The 21,813-nt window shown below is 43.5% G+C and overlaps 2 protein-coding genes across 7 annotated transcripts in view; both read right to left on the bottom strand.

Moving 5' to 3' along the window:
* The window catches only part of abcg4a (ATP-binding cassette, sub-family G (WHITE), member 4a), a 48,502-nt gene extending 47,555 nt beyond the window's left edge, over positions 1-947 (bottom strand). For both annotated transcript variants that reach the window (XM_036933355.1, XM_021619008.2), the window contains exon 1: positions 304-947. In XM_036933355.1, the coding sequence (XP_036789250.1) occupies positions 304-351 (48 nt within the window). In that variant the 5' untranslated portion in view covers positions 352-947. The remainder of the gene's footprint in view (positions 1-303) is intronic.
* Positions 948-10,276: 9,329 nt separating this feature from the next.
* Positions 10,277-20,341, bottom strand: LOC110534253 (histone H4 transcription factor). 5 transcript variants are annotated; one of them, XM_036933353.1, is made up of 12 exons: positions 19,829-20,341; positions 19,386-19,612; positions 19,008-19,119; positions 18,631-18,783; positions 18,427-18,504; positions 18,190-18,310; positions 17,823-17,961; positions 17,465-17,589; positions 14,700-17,220; positions 13,497-14,464; positions 11,407-13,159; positions 10,277-11,163 (listed from the first exon to the last, which is right to left on the bottom strand). In XM_036933353.1, exons 1-9 carry the CDS (start codon positions 19,992-19,994, stop codon positions 16,884-16,886), a joined length of 1,458 nt encoding a protein of 485 aa, XP_036789248.1. In that variant the 5' UTR covers positions 19,995-20,341; the 3' UTR covers positions 10,277-11,163; positions 11,407-13,159; positions 13,497-14,464; positions 14,700-16,883. The 5 variants fall into 5 exon arrangements, with proteins under 5 accessions (XP_036789248.1, XP_036789249.1, XP_036789247.1 ...); XM_036933354.1 differs by having other exon boundaries at positions 10,277-11,611; positions 11,879-13,159; XM_036933352.1 differs by having other exon boundaries at positions 10,277-12,648; positions 12,956-13,159.
* Positions 20,342-21,813: the final 1,472 nt, after the last annotated feature.

Raw genomic sequence — 21,813 nt, 5'->3', positions numbered from 1 at the left:
TCCACAAGAACAAAAGGCTAAACCTAAATATGGTTGTGCTGTACATGGGCTAATATGAACATACTGTACAATCCTGAGGTGTTTGGCAGGAGGGTGGATGGAGTGAAAGAAGAGAGGTTGTCCCATGCTGTTCCATGCATTACATCACTAATACATGCATTATCTGAAATAGATTTCTATTCCACGAACACACACAGGCCTACATGCAAGCACAAACACAATACACACAAATATAAACAGCTCATTTTAAATTCTTCACATTATGAAACATTTACAAATGATGCATTAATTAATCCAACATACTTTTTCTTGAGTGTTGACTTGACCAACAATAGAGCACTCCGTTCCCATTTATGAAGAGCACTGCTCAGTTCATCCCTTTACAATGAAACAGCAGACCCAGCAACAAGAGATGGTGCCCAACGAGTCAGTCCGGTGCCAGGCAAAGATCGTCACTGTGTTCCAGGCTCCATGAATGTTCGGTTCGGTTACGGCGGTTACGATGGAGAAGGATGAGGAAACGATGTTTCCCCCCCCAAAAAAAGATCACTCGGTGCTTGCTAGGCTACATAACGTCCTGCACACAATATCTACCGCAATTATTGTCGAAATTATCAAATCCCCCTTCTGGCCGGAACAAGTGTGGTATGATGATTGTCAGAGATTAATAATTCAACAAATGCTGCATCTTTAGTCAATCAATCAGGAGTGCGTTCGATTTCTGAAAGGTTATAGGCTAAATCAGATGTGTTTTACTTATTTAATTCCCATATCCAGAATACCTATCTCACAAACGTCCTTGCCGCGGTGTTGATTATATTTTCTTTCCCCCGTCTAGTCTCCACGTCCTCTTCTGGCTTGCTGCAGTAGCTCAATAGCACGCAGTACCGTTATCTTGCCGGTCAGTGCCTCTCTGGCACGCCCGTCGGTCGGTGTTTCAGGGCGTTACTGGCAGGTTTTGCGAGGAGATAGTCCACAGGAAGCCCAGGCTGAATGCTTTAAAGAGCCATGATGATGTGATTATTGTGTTTTATGTGTAGGACACATATGGATCGGGCTTATGGGTTTTCACCTGAATAAAATCAAAAAGCTTTGATAGACCCCACACAAAGTTGTATTATGGGGTGCCAACAGTAGTTTAGAAATGCGATTAACATATAACACAGCATAATAATACTTGAATATTTGTGCAATTACAAACATACGCACTATTTTTACTATTCCTTATTGGGCATAACGATTTGGAATGATTTGGCACATAGCCTATAAGCATTGACGACCACGTCGTAGCCTATGCCGGTGTGTTGCCCATAGCTACAAAAAAATCCGATTGAAAAGTCGATACACCATTCCATTGTTAATCCATTGTTTGTTTATTTCATCTTAGTGATGTAAGCAATACAAACGTAGGTTGTGGGCTATCGAATGCACCCACCGATGTGAATTTATCCGCGCGCGGTCTCTTTAAAGACCGCACCTGCGCATCTGTCTGGTGCTGATGCTGCAGTGCCCGGGTTATTTTCGGTGAAACAATCGGGGTTACTACCGTTCAAATAACGCCCTAAAAATCACTCCGTGGGAAGAAACCAAAACATATTTGGTCTGTGTTTTTTTTCGCCAGCCAACGTTGAATATTAGCCTACCTCATAAGGTACCATAAATAAGCAATTATGTCATGCTCGTCTTGAGCGGGGATAAAGTACATTACGGTCTTATTCGTCTTTAAATGGTTAGCCTGTTTAAATAGATAGTGGACCATCACAATTATCATTGTGTAACTAAGTCCAATGATAAGAGTAATGGCTGCAATTGCAGTTATTCCGTACAATAGCCCTATAATTAAATAAGAAAATATAAATACAATGAATAACCATTCTAGACATTTTTGTTTAAGAAAATACTAGGCCTACTCCCCTCTGCTGGTGTAATTTGCTGTGACTTTGTGCATCATAGATAGTCAGTAATTGGTCTAAGATGAATATATTCATATGGAACAGCTGACCTATAAAGATGCACTCCTTACATAGGAACGATTTCATAATACCGTTTTTTTATAGCGTTGGTGCAGTTTTCACAAGTATGTGGTACATTGTCAAAACTCTTAGTAGAAAGCTTAAAACAGATTATCAAAAAGGCAATTGTTTTGAAACTAAGGACAGTATAAATTGACTAAGGACATTGCACTAAATCAGTCACTTTTTTCACCAAACCTAATCAGTGTTATCTAGAAATACATGTTTGACATTGCAGTACATGTTAATATAAAGTAATTGCCTTTCACAATGCAATGCTCATATTACTTTTGATATGATTCTCTCTTTTGTTAAGACATTTCACCATTACTTAATCTGACTGCTCTTAATTGAAGATCACTTCAACTTTTGGTAAACCTATAGATTTTACATGTACATATTTCTACAGATTGAGAGTTAAATAATGAAAATGTCTGAAATAGAAACATGAAAAATATGTACACGTACTTGAATGTACTTCTATGATTATGACTTTACTTCACAGTAAGTTTAAAAAAAAAACTAATAGACAAGATATACTATATACAACAGATGTTCTGTATGTAACAAATCAAATAAAAGTTTATTGGTTGCGTACACAGATTAGCTGACGTTACAGCAGTTGCAGTGAAATGCTTCTGTTTCTAGTCCCTCTACAATGCAGTAATACAACATCCAAATCATCCAGAAAGTCCAAAACAAATAATAAATGCATCCCCAATACACCGAGTGTTCAAAAGACAGTGTTCTTTCTATGACTGATTAGGTAAAAGCTATGATCCCTTATTGATGTCACCTACATCCACTTCAAATCAGTGTAGATGAAGGGGAGGAGACCGGTTAAATAATGATTTTTAAACCTGGAGACAATTGAGACATGGATTGCATATGTGCGCTACTCAGAGGTTGAATGGGCAAGACAAAACACTTACAGTGCCTTCGGAAAGTATTCGAACCCCTTGACTTTTTCCATATTTTGGTAGGTTACAGCCTTGTTCTAAAATTTATGAAATTGTCTTTTTCCCCCCTCAATCTACACACAATAACACTACAGTCAATCACGGACTACAGGAAGAAATCCAGCCCAGTCACGGACCAGGATGTCTTGCTCCCAGGCAGACTAAATAACTTTTTTGCCCGCTTTGAGGACAATACAGTGCCACTGACACGGCCTGCAACGAAAACATGCGGTCTCTCCTTCACTGCAGCCGAGGTGAGTAAGACATTTAAACGTGTTAACCCTCGCAAGGCTGCAGGCCCAGACGGCATCCCCAGCCGCGCCCTCAGAGCATGCGCAGACCAGCTGGCCGGTGTGTTTACGGACATATTCAATCAATCCCTATACCAGTCTGCTGTTCCCACATGCTTCAAGAGGGCCACCATTGTTCCTGTTCCCAAGAAAGCTAAGGTAACTGAGCTAAACGACTACCGCCCCGTAGCACTCACATCAGTCATCATGAAGTGCTTTGAGAGACTAGTCAAGGACCATATCACCTCCACCCTACCTGACACCCTAGACCCACTCCAATTTGCTTACCGCCCAAATAGGTCCACAGACGATGCAATCTCAACCACACTGCACACTGCCCTAACCCATCTGGACAAGAGGAATACCTATGTGAGAATGCTGTTCATCGACTACAGCTCGGCATTCAACACCATAGTACCCTCCAAGCTCGTCATCAAGCTCGAGACCCTGGGTCTCGACCCCGCCCTGTGCAACTGGGTACTGGACTTCCTGACGGGCCGCCCCCAGGTGGTGAGGGTAGGCAACAACATCTCCTCCCCGCTGATCCTCAACACTGGGGCCCCACATGGGTGCGTTCTGAGCCCTCTCCTGTACTCCCTGTTCACCCACGACTGCGTGGCCACGCACGCCTCCAACTCAATCATCAAGTTTGCGGACGACACAACAGTGGTAGGCTTGATTACCAACAACGACGAGACGGCCTACAGGGAGGAGGTGAGGGCCCTCGGAGTGTGGTGTCAGGAAAATAACCTCACACTCAACGTCAACAAAACTAAGGAGATGATTGTGGACTTCAGGAAACAGCAGAGGGAACACCCCCCTATCCACATCGATGGAACAGTAGTGGAGAGGGTAGCAAGTTTTAAGTTCCTCGGCATACACATCACAGACAAACTGAATTGGTCCACTCACACAGACAGCATCGTGAAGAAGGCGCAGCAGCGCCTCTTCAACCTCAGGAGGCTGAAGAAATTCGGCTTGTCACCAAAAGCACTCACAAACTTCTACAGATGCACAATCGAGAGCATCCTGGCGGGCTGTATCACCGCCTGGTATGGCAACTGCACCGCCCTCAACCGTAAGGCTCTCCAGAGGGTAGTGAGGTCTGCACAACGCATCACCGGGGGCAAACTACCTGCCCTCCAGGACACCTACACCACCCGATGTCACAGGAAGGCCATAAAGATCATCAAGGACATCAACCACCCGAGCCACTGCCTGTTCACCCCGCTATCATCCAGAAGGCGAGGTCAGTACAGGTGCATCAAAGCTGGGACCGAGAGACTGAAAAACAGCTTCTATCTCAAGGCCATCAGACTGTTAAACAGCCACCACTAACACTGAGTGGCTGCTGCCAACACACTGACACAACTCCAGCCACTTTAATAATGGGAATTGATGGGAAATGATGTAAATATATCACTAGCCACTTTAAACAATGCTACCTTATATAATGTTACTTACCCTACATTATTCATCTCATATGCATACGTATATACAGTACTCTATATCATCGACTGTATCCTTATGTAATACATGTATCACTAGCCACTTTAAACTATGCCACTTTGTTTACATACTCATCTCATTTGTACATACTGTACTCGATACCATCTACTGTATCTTGCCTATGCTGCTCTGTACCATCACTCATTCATATATCCTTATGTACATATTCTTTATCCCCTTACACTGTGTACAAGACAGTAGTTTTGGAATTGTTAGTTAGATTACTTGTTATTACTGCATTGTCGGAACTAGAAGCACAAGCATTTCGCTACACTCGCATTAACATCTGCTAACCATGTGTATGTGACAAATAAAATTTGATTTGATTTTATTTGATATCCCATAATGACAAAGGAAAAACAGGATTAATTTGGTTTGCAAATGTATAAAGAAATAAACATAAATATCACATTTACATAAGTATTCAGACCCTTTATTCAGTACTTTGTTGAAGCAACATTGCCAGCGATTACAGCCTTGAGTCAACAAAAAAAAATCTAAATCAATTTTGTCATTTACACATGGTTAGCAGATGTTAGCGAGATGTATTGAAATGCTTGTGCTTCTAGTTCTGACAATGCAGTAATAACCAACGAGTAATCTAACCTAACAATTCCAAAACTACTACCTTATACACACAAGTGTAAAGGCATAAGAATATGTACATAAAGATATATGAATGAGTGATGGTACAGAACGGCATAGGCAAGATGCTGTAGATGGTATCGAGTACAGTATATACATATGAGATGAGTAATGTAGGGTATGTAAACAAAGTGGCATAGTTTAAAGTGGCTAGTGATACATGTATTACATAAAGATGCAGTAGATGATAGAGTACAGTATATACATATACATATGAGATGAATAATGTAGGGTATGTAAACATTATATTAAGTAGCATTGTTTAAAGTGGCTAGTGATATATTTTCCATCAATTTCCATTATTAAAGTGGCTGGAGTTGAGTCAGTGTGTTGGCAGCAGCCACTCAATGTTAGTGGTGGCTGTTTAACAGTCTGATGGCCTTGAGATAGAAGCTGTTTTTCAGTCTCTCAGTCACAGCTTTGATGCACCTGTACTGACCTCGCCTTCTGGATGATAGCGGGGTGAACAGGCAGTGGCTCGGGTGGTTGTTGTCCTTGATGATCTTTATGGCCTTCCTGTGACATCGGGTGGTGTAGGTGTCCTTGAGAGCAGGTAGTTTGCCCCCGGTGATGCGTTGTGCAGACCTCACTACCCTCTGGAGAGCCTTACGGTTGTGGGGGGGGGGCAGTTGCCGTACCAGGCGGTGATACAGCCCGACAGGATGCTCTCGATTGTGCATCTGTAGAAGTTTGTGAGTGTTTTTGGTGACAAGCCAAATTTCTTCAGCCTCCTGAGGTTGAAGAGGCGCTGCTGCACCTTCTTCACGATGCTGTCTGTGTGGGTGGACCAATTCAGTTTGTCCGTGATGTGTACGCCGAGGAACTTAAAACTTACTACCCTCTCCACTACTGTCCCATCGATGTGGATAGGGGGGTGCTCCCTCTGCTGTTTCCTGAAGTCCACAATCATCTCCTTAGTTTTGTTGACGTTGAGTGTGAGGTTATTTTCCAGACACCACACTCCGAGGGCCCTCACCTCCTCGCCGGAGGGCCGTCTCGTCGTTGTTGGTAATCAAGCCTACCACTGTAGTGTCATCTGCAAACTTGATGATTGAGTTGGAGGCGTGCGTGGTCACGTAGTCGTGGGTGAACAGGGAGTACAGGAGAGGGCTCAGAACGCACCCATGTGGGGCCCCAGTGTTGAGGATCAGCGGGGTGGAGATGTTGTTACCTACCCTCACCACCTGGGGGCGGCCCGTCAGGAAGTCCAGTACCCAGTTGCACAGGGCGGGGTCGAGACCCAGGGTCTCGAGCTTGATGACGTGTTTGGAGGGTACTATGGTGTTAAATGCTGAGCTGTAGTCGATGAACAGCATTCTCACATAGGTATTCCTCTTGTCCAGATGGGTTAGGGCAGTGTGCAGTGTGGTTGAGATTGCATCGTCTGTGGACCTATTTGGGCGGTAAGCAAATTGGAGTGGGTCTAGGGTGTCAGGTAGGGTGGAGGTGATATGGTCCTTGACTAGTCTCTCAAAGCACTTCATGATGACGGAAGTGAGTGCTACGGGGCGGTAGTCGTTTAGCTCAGTTACCTTAGCTTTCTTGGGAACAAGAACAATGGTGGCCCTCTTGAAGCATGTGGGAACAGCAGACTGGGATAAGGATTGATTGAATATGTCCGTAAACACACCAGCCAGCTTGTCTGCGCATGCGCTGAGGGCGCGGCTGGGGATGCCGTCTGGGCCTGCAGCCTTGCGAGGGTTAACACGTTTAAATGTTTTACTCACGTCGGCTGCAGTGAAGGAGAGTCCGCATGTTTTGGTAGCGGGCCGTGTCAGTGGCACTGTATTGTCTTCAAAGCGGGCAAAAAAGTTATTTAGTCTGCCTGGGAGCAAGACATCCTGGTCCGTGACGGGGCTGGTTTTCTTTTTGTAATCCGTGATTGACTGTAGACCCTGCCACATACCTTTTGTGTCTGAGCCGTTGAATTGCGACTCTACTTTGTCTCTATACTGACGCTTAGCTTGTTTGATTGCCTTGCGGAGGGAATAGTTACACTGTTTGTATTCAGTCATGTTTCCGGTCACCTTGCCCTGATTAAAAGCAGTGGTTCGCGTTTGGGTATGACGCTACAAGCTTGGCACACCTGTATTTGAGGGAGTTTCTCCTATTCTTCTCTGCATATCCTCTCAAGCTCTGTCAGGTTGGATGGGGAGCGTTGAAGCACAGCTATTTTCAGGTCTCTACAGAGCTGTTCTATCGGGTTCAAGTCCGGGCTCTGGCTGGGCCACTCAAGGACATTCAGAGACTTGTCCCGCAGCCACTCCTGCGTTGTCTTGGCTGTGTGTTTAGCATCGTTGTCCTGTTGCAAGGTGAACCTTCACCCCAGTCTGAGGTCCTGAGCTCTTTGGAGCAGGTTTTCATCAAGGATCGCTCTGTACTTTGCTCCATTCATCTTTTCTTCGATCCTGACTAGTCACGCAGTCCCTGAAAAACCGCCATGCTTCCCCGTAGGGATGGTGCCAGGTTTCCTCCAGATGTGACGCTTGGTATTCAGGCCAAAGAGTTCAATCTTGGTTTCATCAGACTAGGGAATCTTGTTTCTCATGATCTGAGAGTCTAGGTGCCTTTTGGAAAACTCCAAGCGGTTTGTCACGTGCCTTTTACCGAGGAGTGGTTTCTGTCTGGCCACTCTACCATAAAGGCCTGATTGGTGGAGTGCTGCAGAGATGCTTGTCCTCCCTGACCAAGGCCCGTCTCCCCCGATTGCTCAGTTTGGCTGGGCAGCTAGCTCTAGGAAGAGTCTTGGTGGTTCCAAACTTCTTCCATTTAAGAATGATGGATGCCACTGTTCTTGGGGACATTCAATGCTACAGAAATGTTTTGGTACCCTTCCCCAGATAAGTGCCTCGACACAATCCTTTCTTGGAGCTCTACAGACAATTCCATCTACCCCATGGCTTGGTTTTTGCTCTGACATGCACAGTCAACCTTATATAGACAGGTGTGTGCCTTTCCAAACCATGTCCAATCAATTGAATTTACCACAGGTGGACTCCAATCAAGTTGTAGAAACATCAAGGATGATTAATGGAAACAGGATGCACCTGAGCTCAATTTTAAGTCTCATTGCAAAGGGTCTGAATACTTAAGGTATTTCCATTTTTTATAATTTAGCAAAAAATCTAAAAACTTTTTTCACTTTGTCATAATGGGGTCTTGTGTGTAGATTGCTGAGGATGAAAAAAATCAATTTTGGAATAACTCTGTAACTTAAGAAAATGTGGAAAAAGTCAATGGGTCTGGATACTTAGTGCCTTCGAAAGGGGTATGGTAGTAAGTACCAGGCGCACTGGTTTGGAGTATGTCAAAAACTGCAACGCTGCTAGGATTCACGCTCAACAGTTTCCTGTGTGTATCAAGAATGGTCCATCACACAAAGGACACGCAGCCAACTTGACAACTGTGGGAAGGATTGGAGTCAACATGGGCCGGCATCCCTGTGGAACGCTTGACACCTTGTAGAGTCCATGCCCAAAGGATTGAAACTGTTCTGAAGGCAAAAGTGGGTGCAACTCAATATTACGTAGGTTTTCATGTATCCAAAATTAAGCTGCTGAGGTGTTACATTTTTTTTTTTTTAAGTGCTCACGCCACTTTACTAAAATTGCATTGGCCAATACAGTACTCAGTACTACAGTACAGTACCATAATACAGTATATTCCATTTTACGTAACAGACACTTATATCCAAAGTGACAACACTCCACATTTTGGTATGTGACCCCAATACATAAGTACCATACAATAATGTAAAATACAATATAGATGTAAGATGTATGACTGCCATCCCCATAAGCGTACCACTCTCCTTCAGGCCATGGATGAGGAATGCAATGATTTTCACCCAGACCTATGTGAGGCTTGGTGTCGCCATGCCAAAAGGTTTTTCCCCAGGTGCATGAAAAATGAGGATGCTCAAGACAGGTTTGATGAAAACTAGCACCTGCTAAACATTGTATTTCATTTGATTACATTGTGAAAGATGTCTTCAATGATCACCCCTGGGATAGAAATGGAAATGTGATGTTCAGTCAATTTTAAAATGGGTAGTGCAAGTACATTGCCTAATGTGAAAACAGTGTAACGTACTGTAATTTACAGTACTGTAGCATACTACATACATTCAAAGGTATCTTATATTTTTTGCTATTACATTAATGGTTGTTAAAATAATTAGTAATTATGTTGTGTTTTGGTGATTAAACCAATGTATTTCACAGAAGGATTATATTGTGGCTCAATGGTTGTGTGGTATGTCTCCCCCCATAAAATGAATGCACAATGGAAGCTTTTGAACATAAGACTGGCTGCGTTACAAATGTTATAAGTTTGGAGTTTTGTCCTAAGAGTTTTGAAAATTCACCACATACTTGTGAAAATAGTACCAAGCGATAAAAAATAACTAAGAAACTGTGTTGCACCAGTTTCCAAGCCTTTAATGTTTTGGTGTTGGGACTGCAGCAACACCATGTGGTTATTATAGATATTAACACAGTCATTGGTTATTTTGAGATTGTTGACATTGAGCACAACACAGCAATGCTAGGAAAAGCTTTAACAATAATATATCATGTTGTGGCCAGTATTGAAACTCTGGATTCTGGAAAACTGCAGAAAAACATGTTTCAACAATACAGTCATTGCAAAGCCTTCAGAAAACTGCTCATTTAAATAAGGATATTAATGCATTAGAATAGAGCATAAAGCTCCCCGAGGTTATATCTGAGGAAGGATTAAGTCCACTTAGTGTCCACTGTCTCCAGGCTCTTTACCTTTATATTGTATTCACCTCATATTTCACCATGCCACCTGAGGGAACACAGGATCAGAGGGCGAAGATAGATCATTACTCAACGTAAATGCAGATTTCTGCTTTATTATATCAATGACAAGCTAACACATCACTTTCTATTCACAATATGCTTGAAGAATGGCCTTGTGAAAATAAGTTCTTAAATGGAGCAAAAGGGAACATTTGAAAGAAAAGCCATTTTCTTAGGCGCAGTCTTGATTTGTCATACGTGTGTGTTCTTAAAGAGCGTGCCGACCTTATTCCACAATGCCTTTTGCTGAATGGATAAATAAGAAACATAAACCATGGCAACATGGGGATGGAATGTGCTCAAATGGGGATCACTGGGGTCAGGTACAGTTGAAGAAGTGCTCTTGTGTGTGTGACAAAGCAAGAGACATCTGGATTTGAGACGCAGGTAGCATCATCATAATGGCACCAGGACTTACAACTCTCCTCTATGTGGCTCTTCTGCAGCTGTTGATACTGGGGACACTCGCACAGGGAGGTGAGTTCCAATTATATTTATTGGGTGCTCTGAGATATTACAGCTATAGTGCCACATTCACATCTATATATTGTGTTGCTGTACGTCATGTCCTGCAAACAGTATTGCTCATGTCGGTTGATTGAATATGAAAGTAAATGTCAGCGTACACATTAAACTGTCACTACATAATGCTATTACTTGTCTTTTAATTTACGGTTATCATGGTTTCATATTGAACACTAAAGAGAGTACATACCCACTTGAAGGGTCATAATAAGCCTTCATTATCTTGGGTTCTTGTTGCATCTTGTAGGTCCAGTGAGGGTGGCAGTGCCTATCAGGCTGTCTGTGTGAGAGTGAGCTTGTCCAATGGAGAATTGGGTGGTCAGGTCTACTCCAGCTCGGTGGTGGAAGGGGGAGTACTATTGGGGCCCATGAGGAGACTGGAGGACCCAGACCACGACTTTAAGTAAGGAACATTGGTCAGTATTAGCATCATTATTAACACTAAACACACATTTAAATACATTTTATTTGACAGAGAAGTCTATGTAATCTCTTGTATAATCATACATTTTCAGGCTTAATTCGTATACATTTGACAATGACATACTTCCAGAAATCAAAGTCAATTTCTCTTATCAAAATGTTGTACGGTATGGTCAGTCATCATAGCCTATCCTGCCTTGTTGCATGATGAACTTACACTTGTTGCTCTCCATTTAATAGGTTCACAGAGAAAGAGTTACCCAGACTTTGGGCTGCCCCTGGAAGCGTGTGAATTGAGTGGCTGGAAATGAGGCCAATCAGACCTCCTGGGAGCTACTGTCAGAGTGGATGCAGGTTCTTGCGGGTCTAAAACAGTGCTTAATGAATCATCTCTTATTCTTCTGTTCTCCCACTATTCCATTCTGTGTGTAATAAGCAGTTGTTAGCATAGCATTGCTCAGACAAAATAATGTTTGACTTGGTCATGTTCATTTCATTGCAGGAGTTGGCTGCTATAAACGCAAAGAAAACAAACATATCCTGAGGCTCAGCTCTTGATATAAACAAATATAATTAAATAGAATGGATTCAAAATAGAATGAATCTAGATCCCTATGGTCTAAACACAGAGTTGGATTTATAAGACAATGACAAATCATCAACAACTAACATTGTTAGTGAGGAAGCACCTTTGACTTTGGACAACCATCTACGTCTGGGTAACTCTTAAGCAATAGACAGTCCAACCAATGGCTGTAACATAAGGAGAAATGAAGACACACTTCGTTAATATTGTATATCCCCATCCATTTAGAAATACACATAGCATATTATGTATTCCAAGCTATCCCCACATGCAGTACAGTAAACATGCTGTTAGATAGTTAACCTGGTCCTCCTCTCTGACTTCCACCGACACCTCTACTCTCCTCTGGGCTGCGGTGGGTAACAAGATTAAGGTCTCAGCTCAACAACTAGCTCATTCTAGGTTCCAGGACAGATTGAATGAGCAGGTTGAGCTAAAGGACAACTCGTTAATCCCAACAGAACCTCTACACTAGGAGAGGCCTCCCCCTCTATCGTCAAAACTGTTAATATACGCTGCATGATGAGTCCTTTATGTAGTCAGGGAGTTTGTTTAGGAAACTGAGGAAAAGTAGTGTCTTTACCTCCACTGTGTTCTATACGTTAACCCTATGAGGTTGTTGAGGTTAGGACCACAGTCTCTCACGACAGACTGTTGTTAGTTCCACAGAGATGTCTCGCTAGGTTTCCCTTTGATCCTCCTTTTGACAGCAGATGAAGCAGCAATAGTCAGACGAGGATTCGAGCATTCCGATTGAGATTCCAATGAGGATCTGTGATGTTAGGCTGTCCACCGATATCCTTGTGATGATTTTGGAATACATATTCTAGTCACTCTTTTAGTGGAATGTGTCCGTCTTTTAACCTAAAGATACTTAAAGATAAAATACATTGTGGGGAAGTGTTTGTTGTGTGGGCCAAAGATTTTAGAACTTGTGAAATATGAATGGGTTACCTTAAGTTGGATATCAAATTTAATAAACACGTTGTGAACAAATTATTAACCACACTCTACAGTACACATTTTTCAAGAACTCAACAAACTCACACCCATTCCACCCATTCATTGAAATGAGCTAATCTGGTTTAACTTCATTGCCTGCTAGTTGACATGCCCAGTTATTTAGCTATCATCAGTCAATGGACTGTACCACTCAAGGGCGTAAAAGTTTACTACTTACCACAGGCAATGTGGCAATCACACAGGCACGTGTCACAGCGGGTGAACCAGCGCTTCCAGTCAGGATTCATCTTCCTGCAGTTGTCGATGCCGTAGCAGCCCTGCTTAAGAGGCCCCATGTAGGACTTAAGGGGACAGGTGGAGGAGCAGGTAGCTGTTTCTAGCTCCTTCTCAGTGATCTCCACACGGCCCTGACGACACACCCCTGGCCCAGGGAGAGAGGGGGGACAGGGGTAGAGGGGATGGGGTGTGGAGGAGCAGAGACATGAGGTGTATGTGAGAGAAGGAAAGAAAGGTAAAGGACTTAATATAGTACGATAGTGAGTGTACTAAAATGTGTTCCCTGAGGTGTTAAGGCAAAATTAATGGTGATCAATAAGCCTGTATGAACAAACAGGCTACTCACTGAGACTACTGTGAGCTGGCTACATTCACACAATGACATCGAACGCTAATTCTTCACACCTACAGGGAGTAGTGACGTGTAGTGGAGACAAATTAGTTGGGTCTTTGATCACTATTGAATAAAATGGGCAACTCACTGAGACAGGAGGGTTTGGGGGTCCAGCCTCCATTGGACTGGCAGGCTCGGGCCGGGTCCCCCACCAATAGGAAGCCAGAGCGACAGGCATACCGGACAACTGAGCCCACCCACCAGTCGTTCCCGTACACCATCCCGTTATAGTCCACATCAGGCCTCCCACAGTTCACTGAACCACACAGGACAGAACAAACACCATAGAACAAGAGCAAACAGGACAAACACCATAGAACAAGAGCAAACACCATAGAACAAGAGCAAACACCATAGAACAAGAGCAAACACTATAGAACAAGAGCAAACAGGACAAACACTATAGAACAAGAGCAAACAGGACAAACACCATAGAACAAGAGCAAACAGGACAAACACCATAGAACAAGAGCAAACAGGACAAACACCATAGAACAAGAGCAAACAGGACAAACACCATAGAACAAGAGCAAACAGGACAAACACTATAGAACAAGAGCAAACAGGACAAACACTATAGAACAAGAGCAAACAGGACAAACACTACAGAACAAGAGCAAACAGGACAAACACTACAGAACAAGAGCAAACAGGACAAACAGAGCATGCGCAAAGTAGAGAATAATGACTAATATACTGTATGAGAAGATAAAGATAGTACAATGTATTTCCAATTTTAGTTTGATACATTTCAGTGTACTGAAAAATTCATTCATTTCCTGTTGGAAAATACAATTTGATAGAATTTTTATGTAATTATGATGATGAATGTGCTACACTACAGTGAGAGAGCAGGGTAAAGCAGATAAAGGTTACATGTGGGAGTGGTACCTCTGCAGAGGGATTTATAGCCAAACCAGCAGCAGTCAGAGTCCCCACAGCGATCCTTCTTCAGTTCCTGGTGTCTCCCCTTACAACCTCCCATACAGATGGGGGCTGTGCCTGACCAGTATGTGTCATCCACAGTTTCTGGCTCTGGAGTCACCTCTGTCACACCTGAATCAGATCAGTTCCATCAGATAATATACACTAAGTTACCTGTCAAATCTGAATGAATCATTTCAATTTCATCAGATTACACACATCCTGGAGCTGATTTAAGTCACTTTGGATAAGACAAACCGCTAAATGACTCAAATGTATGTACTGAACCAAGGGTAAACCTCACGAAAGTTATGCACTTTCATTCAATAACCATCACGAGTAATAATGTTCTAGTAAAATATCTTACCGCTACCTTCCTCCTCCATTAACTCAGGCAGCTGTGCGAATACCCCATGTGAGGACCCCAGGAGCAGAAGCAGCAGTGAGTACAGTCTCATGGTTGCCTGTCTTCTGTCCCTCAGTAGCAGTCTCTACAAGCAGGAGAGGTAAACAACTCAGTTCTGAACCAAAGAAAAAGCATGCATGGATGTTTCTCCTCAAACTTCCATTTAAATCTCCATAAAAAGGTACAGAAGCATGCCAAGTAGTCTTCAGGTGTTCTGCATGAACTCTATCTGCAGTAGGGTCCAGAGATAGCGACAGAGTAAGGAAGCAGAGCACAGTGAGTGCTGCTAACACTAAGCTCCTAGGACTGGTTAATCTTTTAAACACAGCTAACAACAACCCATCCACTACTACCACAGATATAATACTATGTGCTGTGCTTACACAGAGCCATAGCATGGGTTGCAGATATATTCATGTACATTATACAGTTTTGTATGGATGTGCAATTGTAGTGTATAAGAAAAGGAGGCGAGAAATAACAAGATATTGTTATAAGAATGGCTTTCTTGAGTGCATTGCAATAGCTGCACGACTAGAGCAAAAAGTATGGATTCCATCTCTGCCGTTGAATAGAGTGGCAACAATCAAGAGCCTCAACATCCTATTTCAGTCCTGTACATAGCCTCTCTGTGTCTGCCAGTCTTGTCCATCATTGGAGGAAGTGTCTGACGGGCAACAAGCCGGATGCAAGAGCACCACTAAGTGGATTAGATTCTAGGCCAGAGAATGCTCTCTTTCACACCATGCACACACAGGCACGCACACGCAGTAAATCCATTTCTGTGGGATAATTAAGCGCAAAATATAGATAAGTATTATACACAACGTTCTGCTTCACTTGATAGAGAATCATCAGTTCACATCTACATGCAATGTTCTGAAATGTGCATCAAACTAAATATACACGCTCTAAAAAGGTGAGTGACAGCAATGCAAAATACGATACAAGCCAATAAAAAGCACAATCTGTTTATTGCCCAGGACCAAAAAACAAATGTCAAATCAAACAGCTGAGAGATATAATAAAAATCAGGGTCAATGAGTTAGCCAGCTAACTTAGATAAACAACCAGCAATAACTATTCATTTTCTGGTTATTTTATTTTAACTTGAATCAATTGTATTCAACACATTTTTGTTGTAGCCCTGGACAAGCACACCCGATTCAACTAATCATCAAACCCTCAATAAGTTGAATTAGATGAAATTCTCCAGAGCAACAAAATTATGCGTTGTTTGGGTGTATTCGAGGACTGGAGTTGGAAAACACTGAATTAAGGCGTCCTCATGCTTCCCAGCCAAAACAATTTGGCAGAGTTTATGCATATATTAAGATGACATTTTGTGACGTTTTGGAGGCAAGCCGAAGTTCGGAGCCGAAGCTCACACCCCTTTGTCTGTGACTGGTCAACAGTATGGATTCTTGAATAGTCTGTTGTCATTCAACGAGAGATGACTCATTTTCAAGCAAATTTTTTCCTTTGAAAAATACTTCACCAAACATCTTAGATATAAAATTGCACGACTAAGATTTCTTTGTCAAAAACATCAAGATTAATTACAAATGTCTTGAGTCATCTTAGATTAATTCTGATTAGACAAACAGTACTATTGTCGCTTTTTTTCAAATTTTTCAAGCAAAGGTCATTTAAGGGTGTATGCGAGCACACTCATTCGGTTATAACAAGTTATATAAGACTAGCTGGCTAACTCATTGATCCTGCTTTATAGTATACACCTATGAAGTCCATTCAGCTCAGCTCAAAGTTGTTCATAATGCAAAACATAGCAACTGTCTTGGTCTCCAACAATCGAGGATCAGACGTTGGAAAACAACTCTTCAGTCCAAGAAATCACATCCACAATATCAACTCCATATCTTCTGACAGAGTGCTATGAGGAGTGAGGGCCCTGCAGTGAGGGCAGGTAAGGCCAGTCCTGCTGGTTAAATCCCAATATTTAGGATGTGTGAATCCTTGAAGAGTTCCCCCTCCTCATACTCAGTAGACAGGTATGCAAAAAAAAACGGTAAAGCTCTCCCGTCCTTCCCTTAGTCCTGGTGCCTCTGTGCTGTGTCACTGCTCAGTATCTCAGAGGAACAAGCCATTAGATGAGCAGCATGTCTATGTGAGGGGTTGTAGTGGTTATACCACCTGCATGCCCAGCTGCTGAGCAGTGTCCTGTAGCTGCAGGATCACAGTGTCCTCCCCTGCCTGAGACGAGTCCCCCCCAGTCAAATCATAGAACACACCCTCCTCCTGCTCCCCCTCCAACAGCACCCCTCTCAGCTCCACCTGTACCTCCGTGGAGTGTGCTACTACCCTGGCATCCTCCCCAGGCCCCAGGATATCTGTCCGGGCAGCGTCCTCCCCCTCCCCCTCGTGGCCCTCCGGTCTCTCTCTCATCAGTTGCTCGGTCAGCTCCACACTCTCATAGCGGATCAGCTGCAGACGCATGAAGCCATCCTCATGCTCCCTATACCTGGGAGAGAGAAGGAAGACGGAGGTGTTAGCCACAAGACCAAAATGATTCCCGAACGATGCTCAAGACTTTCTCATTCACCTAGTAATGATTCTGGAGTCAAACTACTTGCATTGAATGAGGCCTTGTTAATACAAACCATCTCCACATAAACATGCTGTTAGATGCAATCTCAACCACATGCACTTTAGAATTGGTTGTCCTAGTATGCTGGCTATAAATGTTACGCTTGCTATGTTGGTACCTGAATCGGGGGTGTCCAGGGGGCCATTTGAACTGGTGCTTCTTACGGAGGTGGGCAGTGAGGTTGTTTCCCCTAGTGAAGCACTGCTCACAGACATGACACTTGTAGCGAGCCACAAAATCTCCCTGAGTCGTCAACACAAAAAGCAAACATCTTAGAAAATAGGTCACGCATAGTTTTGGAATGGATCACAATTAATAGAGTTGTTTTTTCATGGCGGACACAAACCGTACCGGGCTGGCTTCATATTGTCCTTTTCAGCACATTTCCACCAACTGTGATGGACGCATGACCAGGCCAGCCCAGCACAGTGCAGCAGTATAAAAAGGATAAACATTTGTAAATATCCCTAACTCACCTCATGTACTTTCTTGTAGTGGTTCTTGATGGAGTGCAGTGAGCGTGTGGTGTAGTCACAGTTGTTGAAGTCACAGCGGTAGGCCGGCTCAGTGCTGTGGGTGTCCAGGTGTTTACGAAGGTCGATCAGGTTCTTACAGCTGAGGAGAGATACACACACACCACAGGAAAGACGGGTTAGGATGGGTTCTGCCCATACTATCGTTAACTCTTGCTCACACTAAACAGGTACCCCTTCAATATAATTCACTTTCATAATATTGATAGAGTATGGACATGATCTCTGTCAGAAATGGATGGTGTTGGCTTATATTACTGACCAGGAGTCCTGGGCAATACCTAACTATTTGCCTAATTTATTAACCTACCTGTACTCGCAGTATTCACAGCTGTAAGGCTTCTCGTTGCTATGGCGGAACTTTATGTGGTTCCGCAGTGATGAGGGGGATGGGCAGGTCATATCACACAATGGACACTTGTAGTGATTTACTAACAGCAGAGAAGGAGCGAGAAGGAAAAAAAGATACAGATCAGAGCACAGTATTACTGGGCATCAAACGACAGCAACGTGTAATATAAATACAAAGGGAGTTCAAGGGACTGACCATGATTCCTCATGTGGTCCCTCAGTAGTCTCTCTGTTGCAAAGCGTTTGGAGCAGTGGGAGCACTGGAACCTCTGACCTAGGAGAGACAAGGGACCACAGACACACAGTTATAGTCAGTCATTAAGTAAATTTGTTACTGGGTTATACTCCACAATGTTAGCAACGCCATTAATCCAATCCACCCCTGACCTTCCCCTCTCACCCTCGATGGTGGTCTGCCGTCTGATGTGGTCAAAGAACTTGGTGTTGTTGGCAAACATCCCTCCACAGATTGGGCAGGCCACTACCTTCTCCCCAGTGTGGCTCCGCAGGTGCTCCCGCAGCTTAAAACGCCCTTTAAACGTGGCCTCGCAGTCTGGAGAAAAGCCAGGGAAAATATGTAGGTGATACTCTCAGTAGCAGTTACACTATGGTTCCAGGTCACATGAAATCAGTAATAACCTGCTTTTACCTATTTTATCCACCCTCAATTCCAAAATAATAAAAAAAAAAACACATCCTTCAACTGAAACACACAAACACCTCTACTTCTCCATGAAAAGTTGTAAACTAGCCTGTGTTAAGGGTCAGTGGACTCACCCTTCCAGCCACAGCGCACCAAGAGCTCCTTATCAGCAGAGGGTACATCCATACACATACTGTGCATCTCCACATGGCGGTAGAACCACTCTGGGTTAGCAAGGGAGGGTTGCTGCAAATGCGCACACACACAAAAACATGTTACTCTCATAGTAATGAACTTATTAAGACCAACAAATGTGTGAAAACTTCACCACTTAAACTGATATGCTTAAACCGGTCCACTTGAATAGATTTGAGCCCATCTAAATGAAAGAGTTGTGTGTGTTTCGTGCCTGACTGTTCACGTCCCTGGTCTATGCCCGGCTTAATGCCATGTCTGTCTGTCCACAAGCTTCACATCTAAGCTAGATATAACCCACACCAACAGTGTCTCACCTCACATTGCTCCCACTGGCAGATGAAGTTGTCTGTGATGTCAGGCACGATGTTGCGGTTGTGGAGGCCAATGGTGCAGGTGCCGATGCTGGGCTGGCCCTTGAGTACCCCCTGGCCCCACTGCTTCAGCTTGGTGTGGTAACAGTGGAAATAGACGTGGCGCTTAAACTCCTCGGCACTCTCCACAGAGCAGAACCCACAATCTTTCCATAGACAGCTGTGCTCCTCTAGTGACATAAAACGAACAAGATACATGCATATGGCATTGTACAACATGAGTGTCTTCCACAATAGCCTTTGATAGCTACTTTATCTCAAATAAAAATTAAGGTTAGACTTTTCCTCTCTTATGCATTGTATCTCTCACACAGAGCGTCACTCCACGTCGGAGGTACTGAGTGGCTGTGAAAAGAGAGTAATCCATGCTCCCCTTGCCCGCTCACCAAATGAGTAATTTCCCCCGTCCTCTATGTCCAGCGCCTTGAGGTGACCCTCCACATGCTCGCAGAACTCCTGCATCCGATCGAACGAATCTTGGCAGGACCCCCACTCACACGCCAACTCCAGCAGTGAGTCCTCTTTTCTCGTCCGTTTGCTTGCAGGAGGCATCGAATCTCACACTATACGTTCACATGAACGATCGTGTCTAACACAAAAAGCTAACCTATGAAAACGAAAATGTCCTTGCTAACAAATGGTAGCTAAGCTAGGAATTAGCAAATGAGCTAACTCACGGCAGTAGTAGTATCCACGTGTGACAACAACGTTATGATGTCGTGTTGAAAAGTAATGTAGCTAGCAAGAAAATATTTCTGTTTTCAAAAAATCGAAAACAGAATTGCTCAATTATTTAGACTAGAAAGAATAACCAAATATATAGTTGAACTACCCAACCTGGATGTTGTTGGACAAATGTTTCGCAATGAGTTACAGAGCTCCTATCAGAAATCTTCACCTTCTTCTTCGTTGGAATTGGGTTGGCGGGTCGCATTCTACCTTCAAGATGCATACATCGCCAGCTACTGTACTGGAGTGTAAAGGCAAGTCAAGGCCTAACTACATTAAATTCTCTTCATTAGTTCTGTTCCACTACACCCCTTCCGTCCCGTTTCCTCCCCCAACTCAGTGGCGACCCATCATTCAGGGCATTTTAAGCAATAAAATATATATTTTTGGCATTAATACATGTCACATATCAGTTTGGAAACCATGTAAAAAATCATATTTCATTGAGTTAATAAAACCATTTTTGTTTTCTTGAGTAAGTCAGCTCCAAAATGCAGGTGTTTCAGCCAAGCTCTGTGCTTTCTGTGGTGGTGGGGCAAGCCAGCAGAAAATACGGAGCGTTGCGCCATGATTGGCTCAGTGCTCAGTGTCATGGGGACACTACAGTCGTGGCCAAAAGTTTTGAGAATGACACAAATATGAATTTCCACAAAGTTCGCTGCTTCAGTATCTTTAGATATTTTGTCAGGTGTTACTATGGAATACTGAAGTATAATTACAAACATTTCATAAGTGTCAAAGGCTTTTATTGACAATTACATGAAGTTGATGCAAAGAGTCAATAATTGCAGTGTTGACCCTTCTTTTTCAAGACCTCTGCAATCCACCCTGGCATGCTGTCAATTAACTTCTGGGCCACATCCTGACTGATGGCAGCCCATTCTTGCATAATCAATGCTTGGAGTTTGTCAGAATATGTGGGTTTTTGTTTGTCCACCTGCCTCTTGAGGATTGACCACAAGTTCTCAATGGGATTAAGGTCTGGGGAGTTTCCTGGCCATGGACCCAAAATATCAATGTTTTGTTCGCCGAGCTTCTTAGTTATCATTTTTGCCATATGGCAAGGTGCTCCATCCATCATGCTGGAAAAGGCATTGTTAATCTACAAACTGTTCCTGGATGGTTGGGTGAAGTTGCTCTCAGAGGATGTGTTGGTACCATTCTTTATTCATGGCTGTGTTCTTAGGCAAAATTGTGAGTGAGCCCACTCCCTTGGCTGAGAAGCAACCCCACACATGAATGGTCTCAGGATGCTTTACTGTTGGCATGACACAGGACTGATGGTAGCGCTCACCTTGTCTTCTCCGGACAAGCTTTTTTCTGGATGCCCCAAACAATTGGAAAGGGGATTCATCAGAGAAAATGACTTTACCCCAGTTCTCAGCAGTCCAATCCCTGTACCCTTTTCAGAATATCAGTCTGTCCCTGATGTTTTTCCTGGAGAGAAGTGGCTTCTTTGCAGCCCTTCTTGACACCAGGCCATCCTCCAAAAGTCTTCACCTCACTGTGCGTGCAGATGCACTCACACCTGCCTGCTGCCATTCCTGAGCAAGCTCTGTACTGGTGGTGCCCCGATCCCGCAGACGGTCCTGGCACTTGCTGGACTTTCTTGGGCGCCCTGAAGCCTTCTTCACAACAATTG

The sequence above is a fragment of the Oncorhynchus mykiss genome, chromosome 10, assembly GCF_013265735.2.
Source record: "Oncorhynchus mykiss isolate Arlee chromosome 10, USDA_OmykA_1.1, whole genome shotgun sequence".
NCBI classification, from domain to species: Eukaryota; Metazoa; Chordata; class Actinopteri; order Salmoniformes; family Salmonidae; genus Oncorhynchus; species Oncorhynchus mykiss.
Note: the sequence above shows the minus strand (reverse complement) of the source record. Positions and strands in the feature narration are given on the sequence as shown.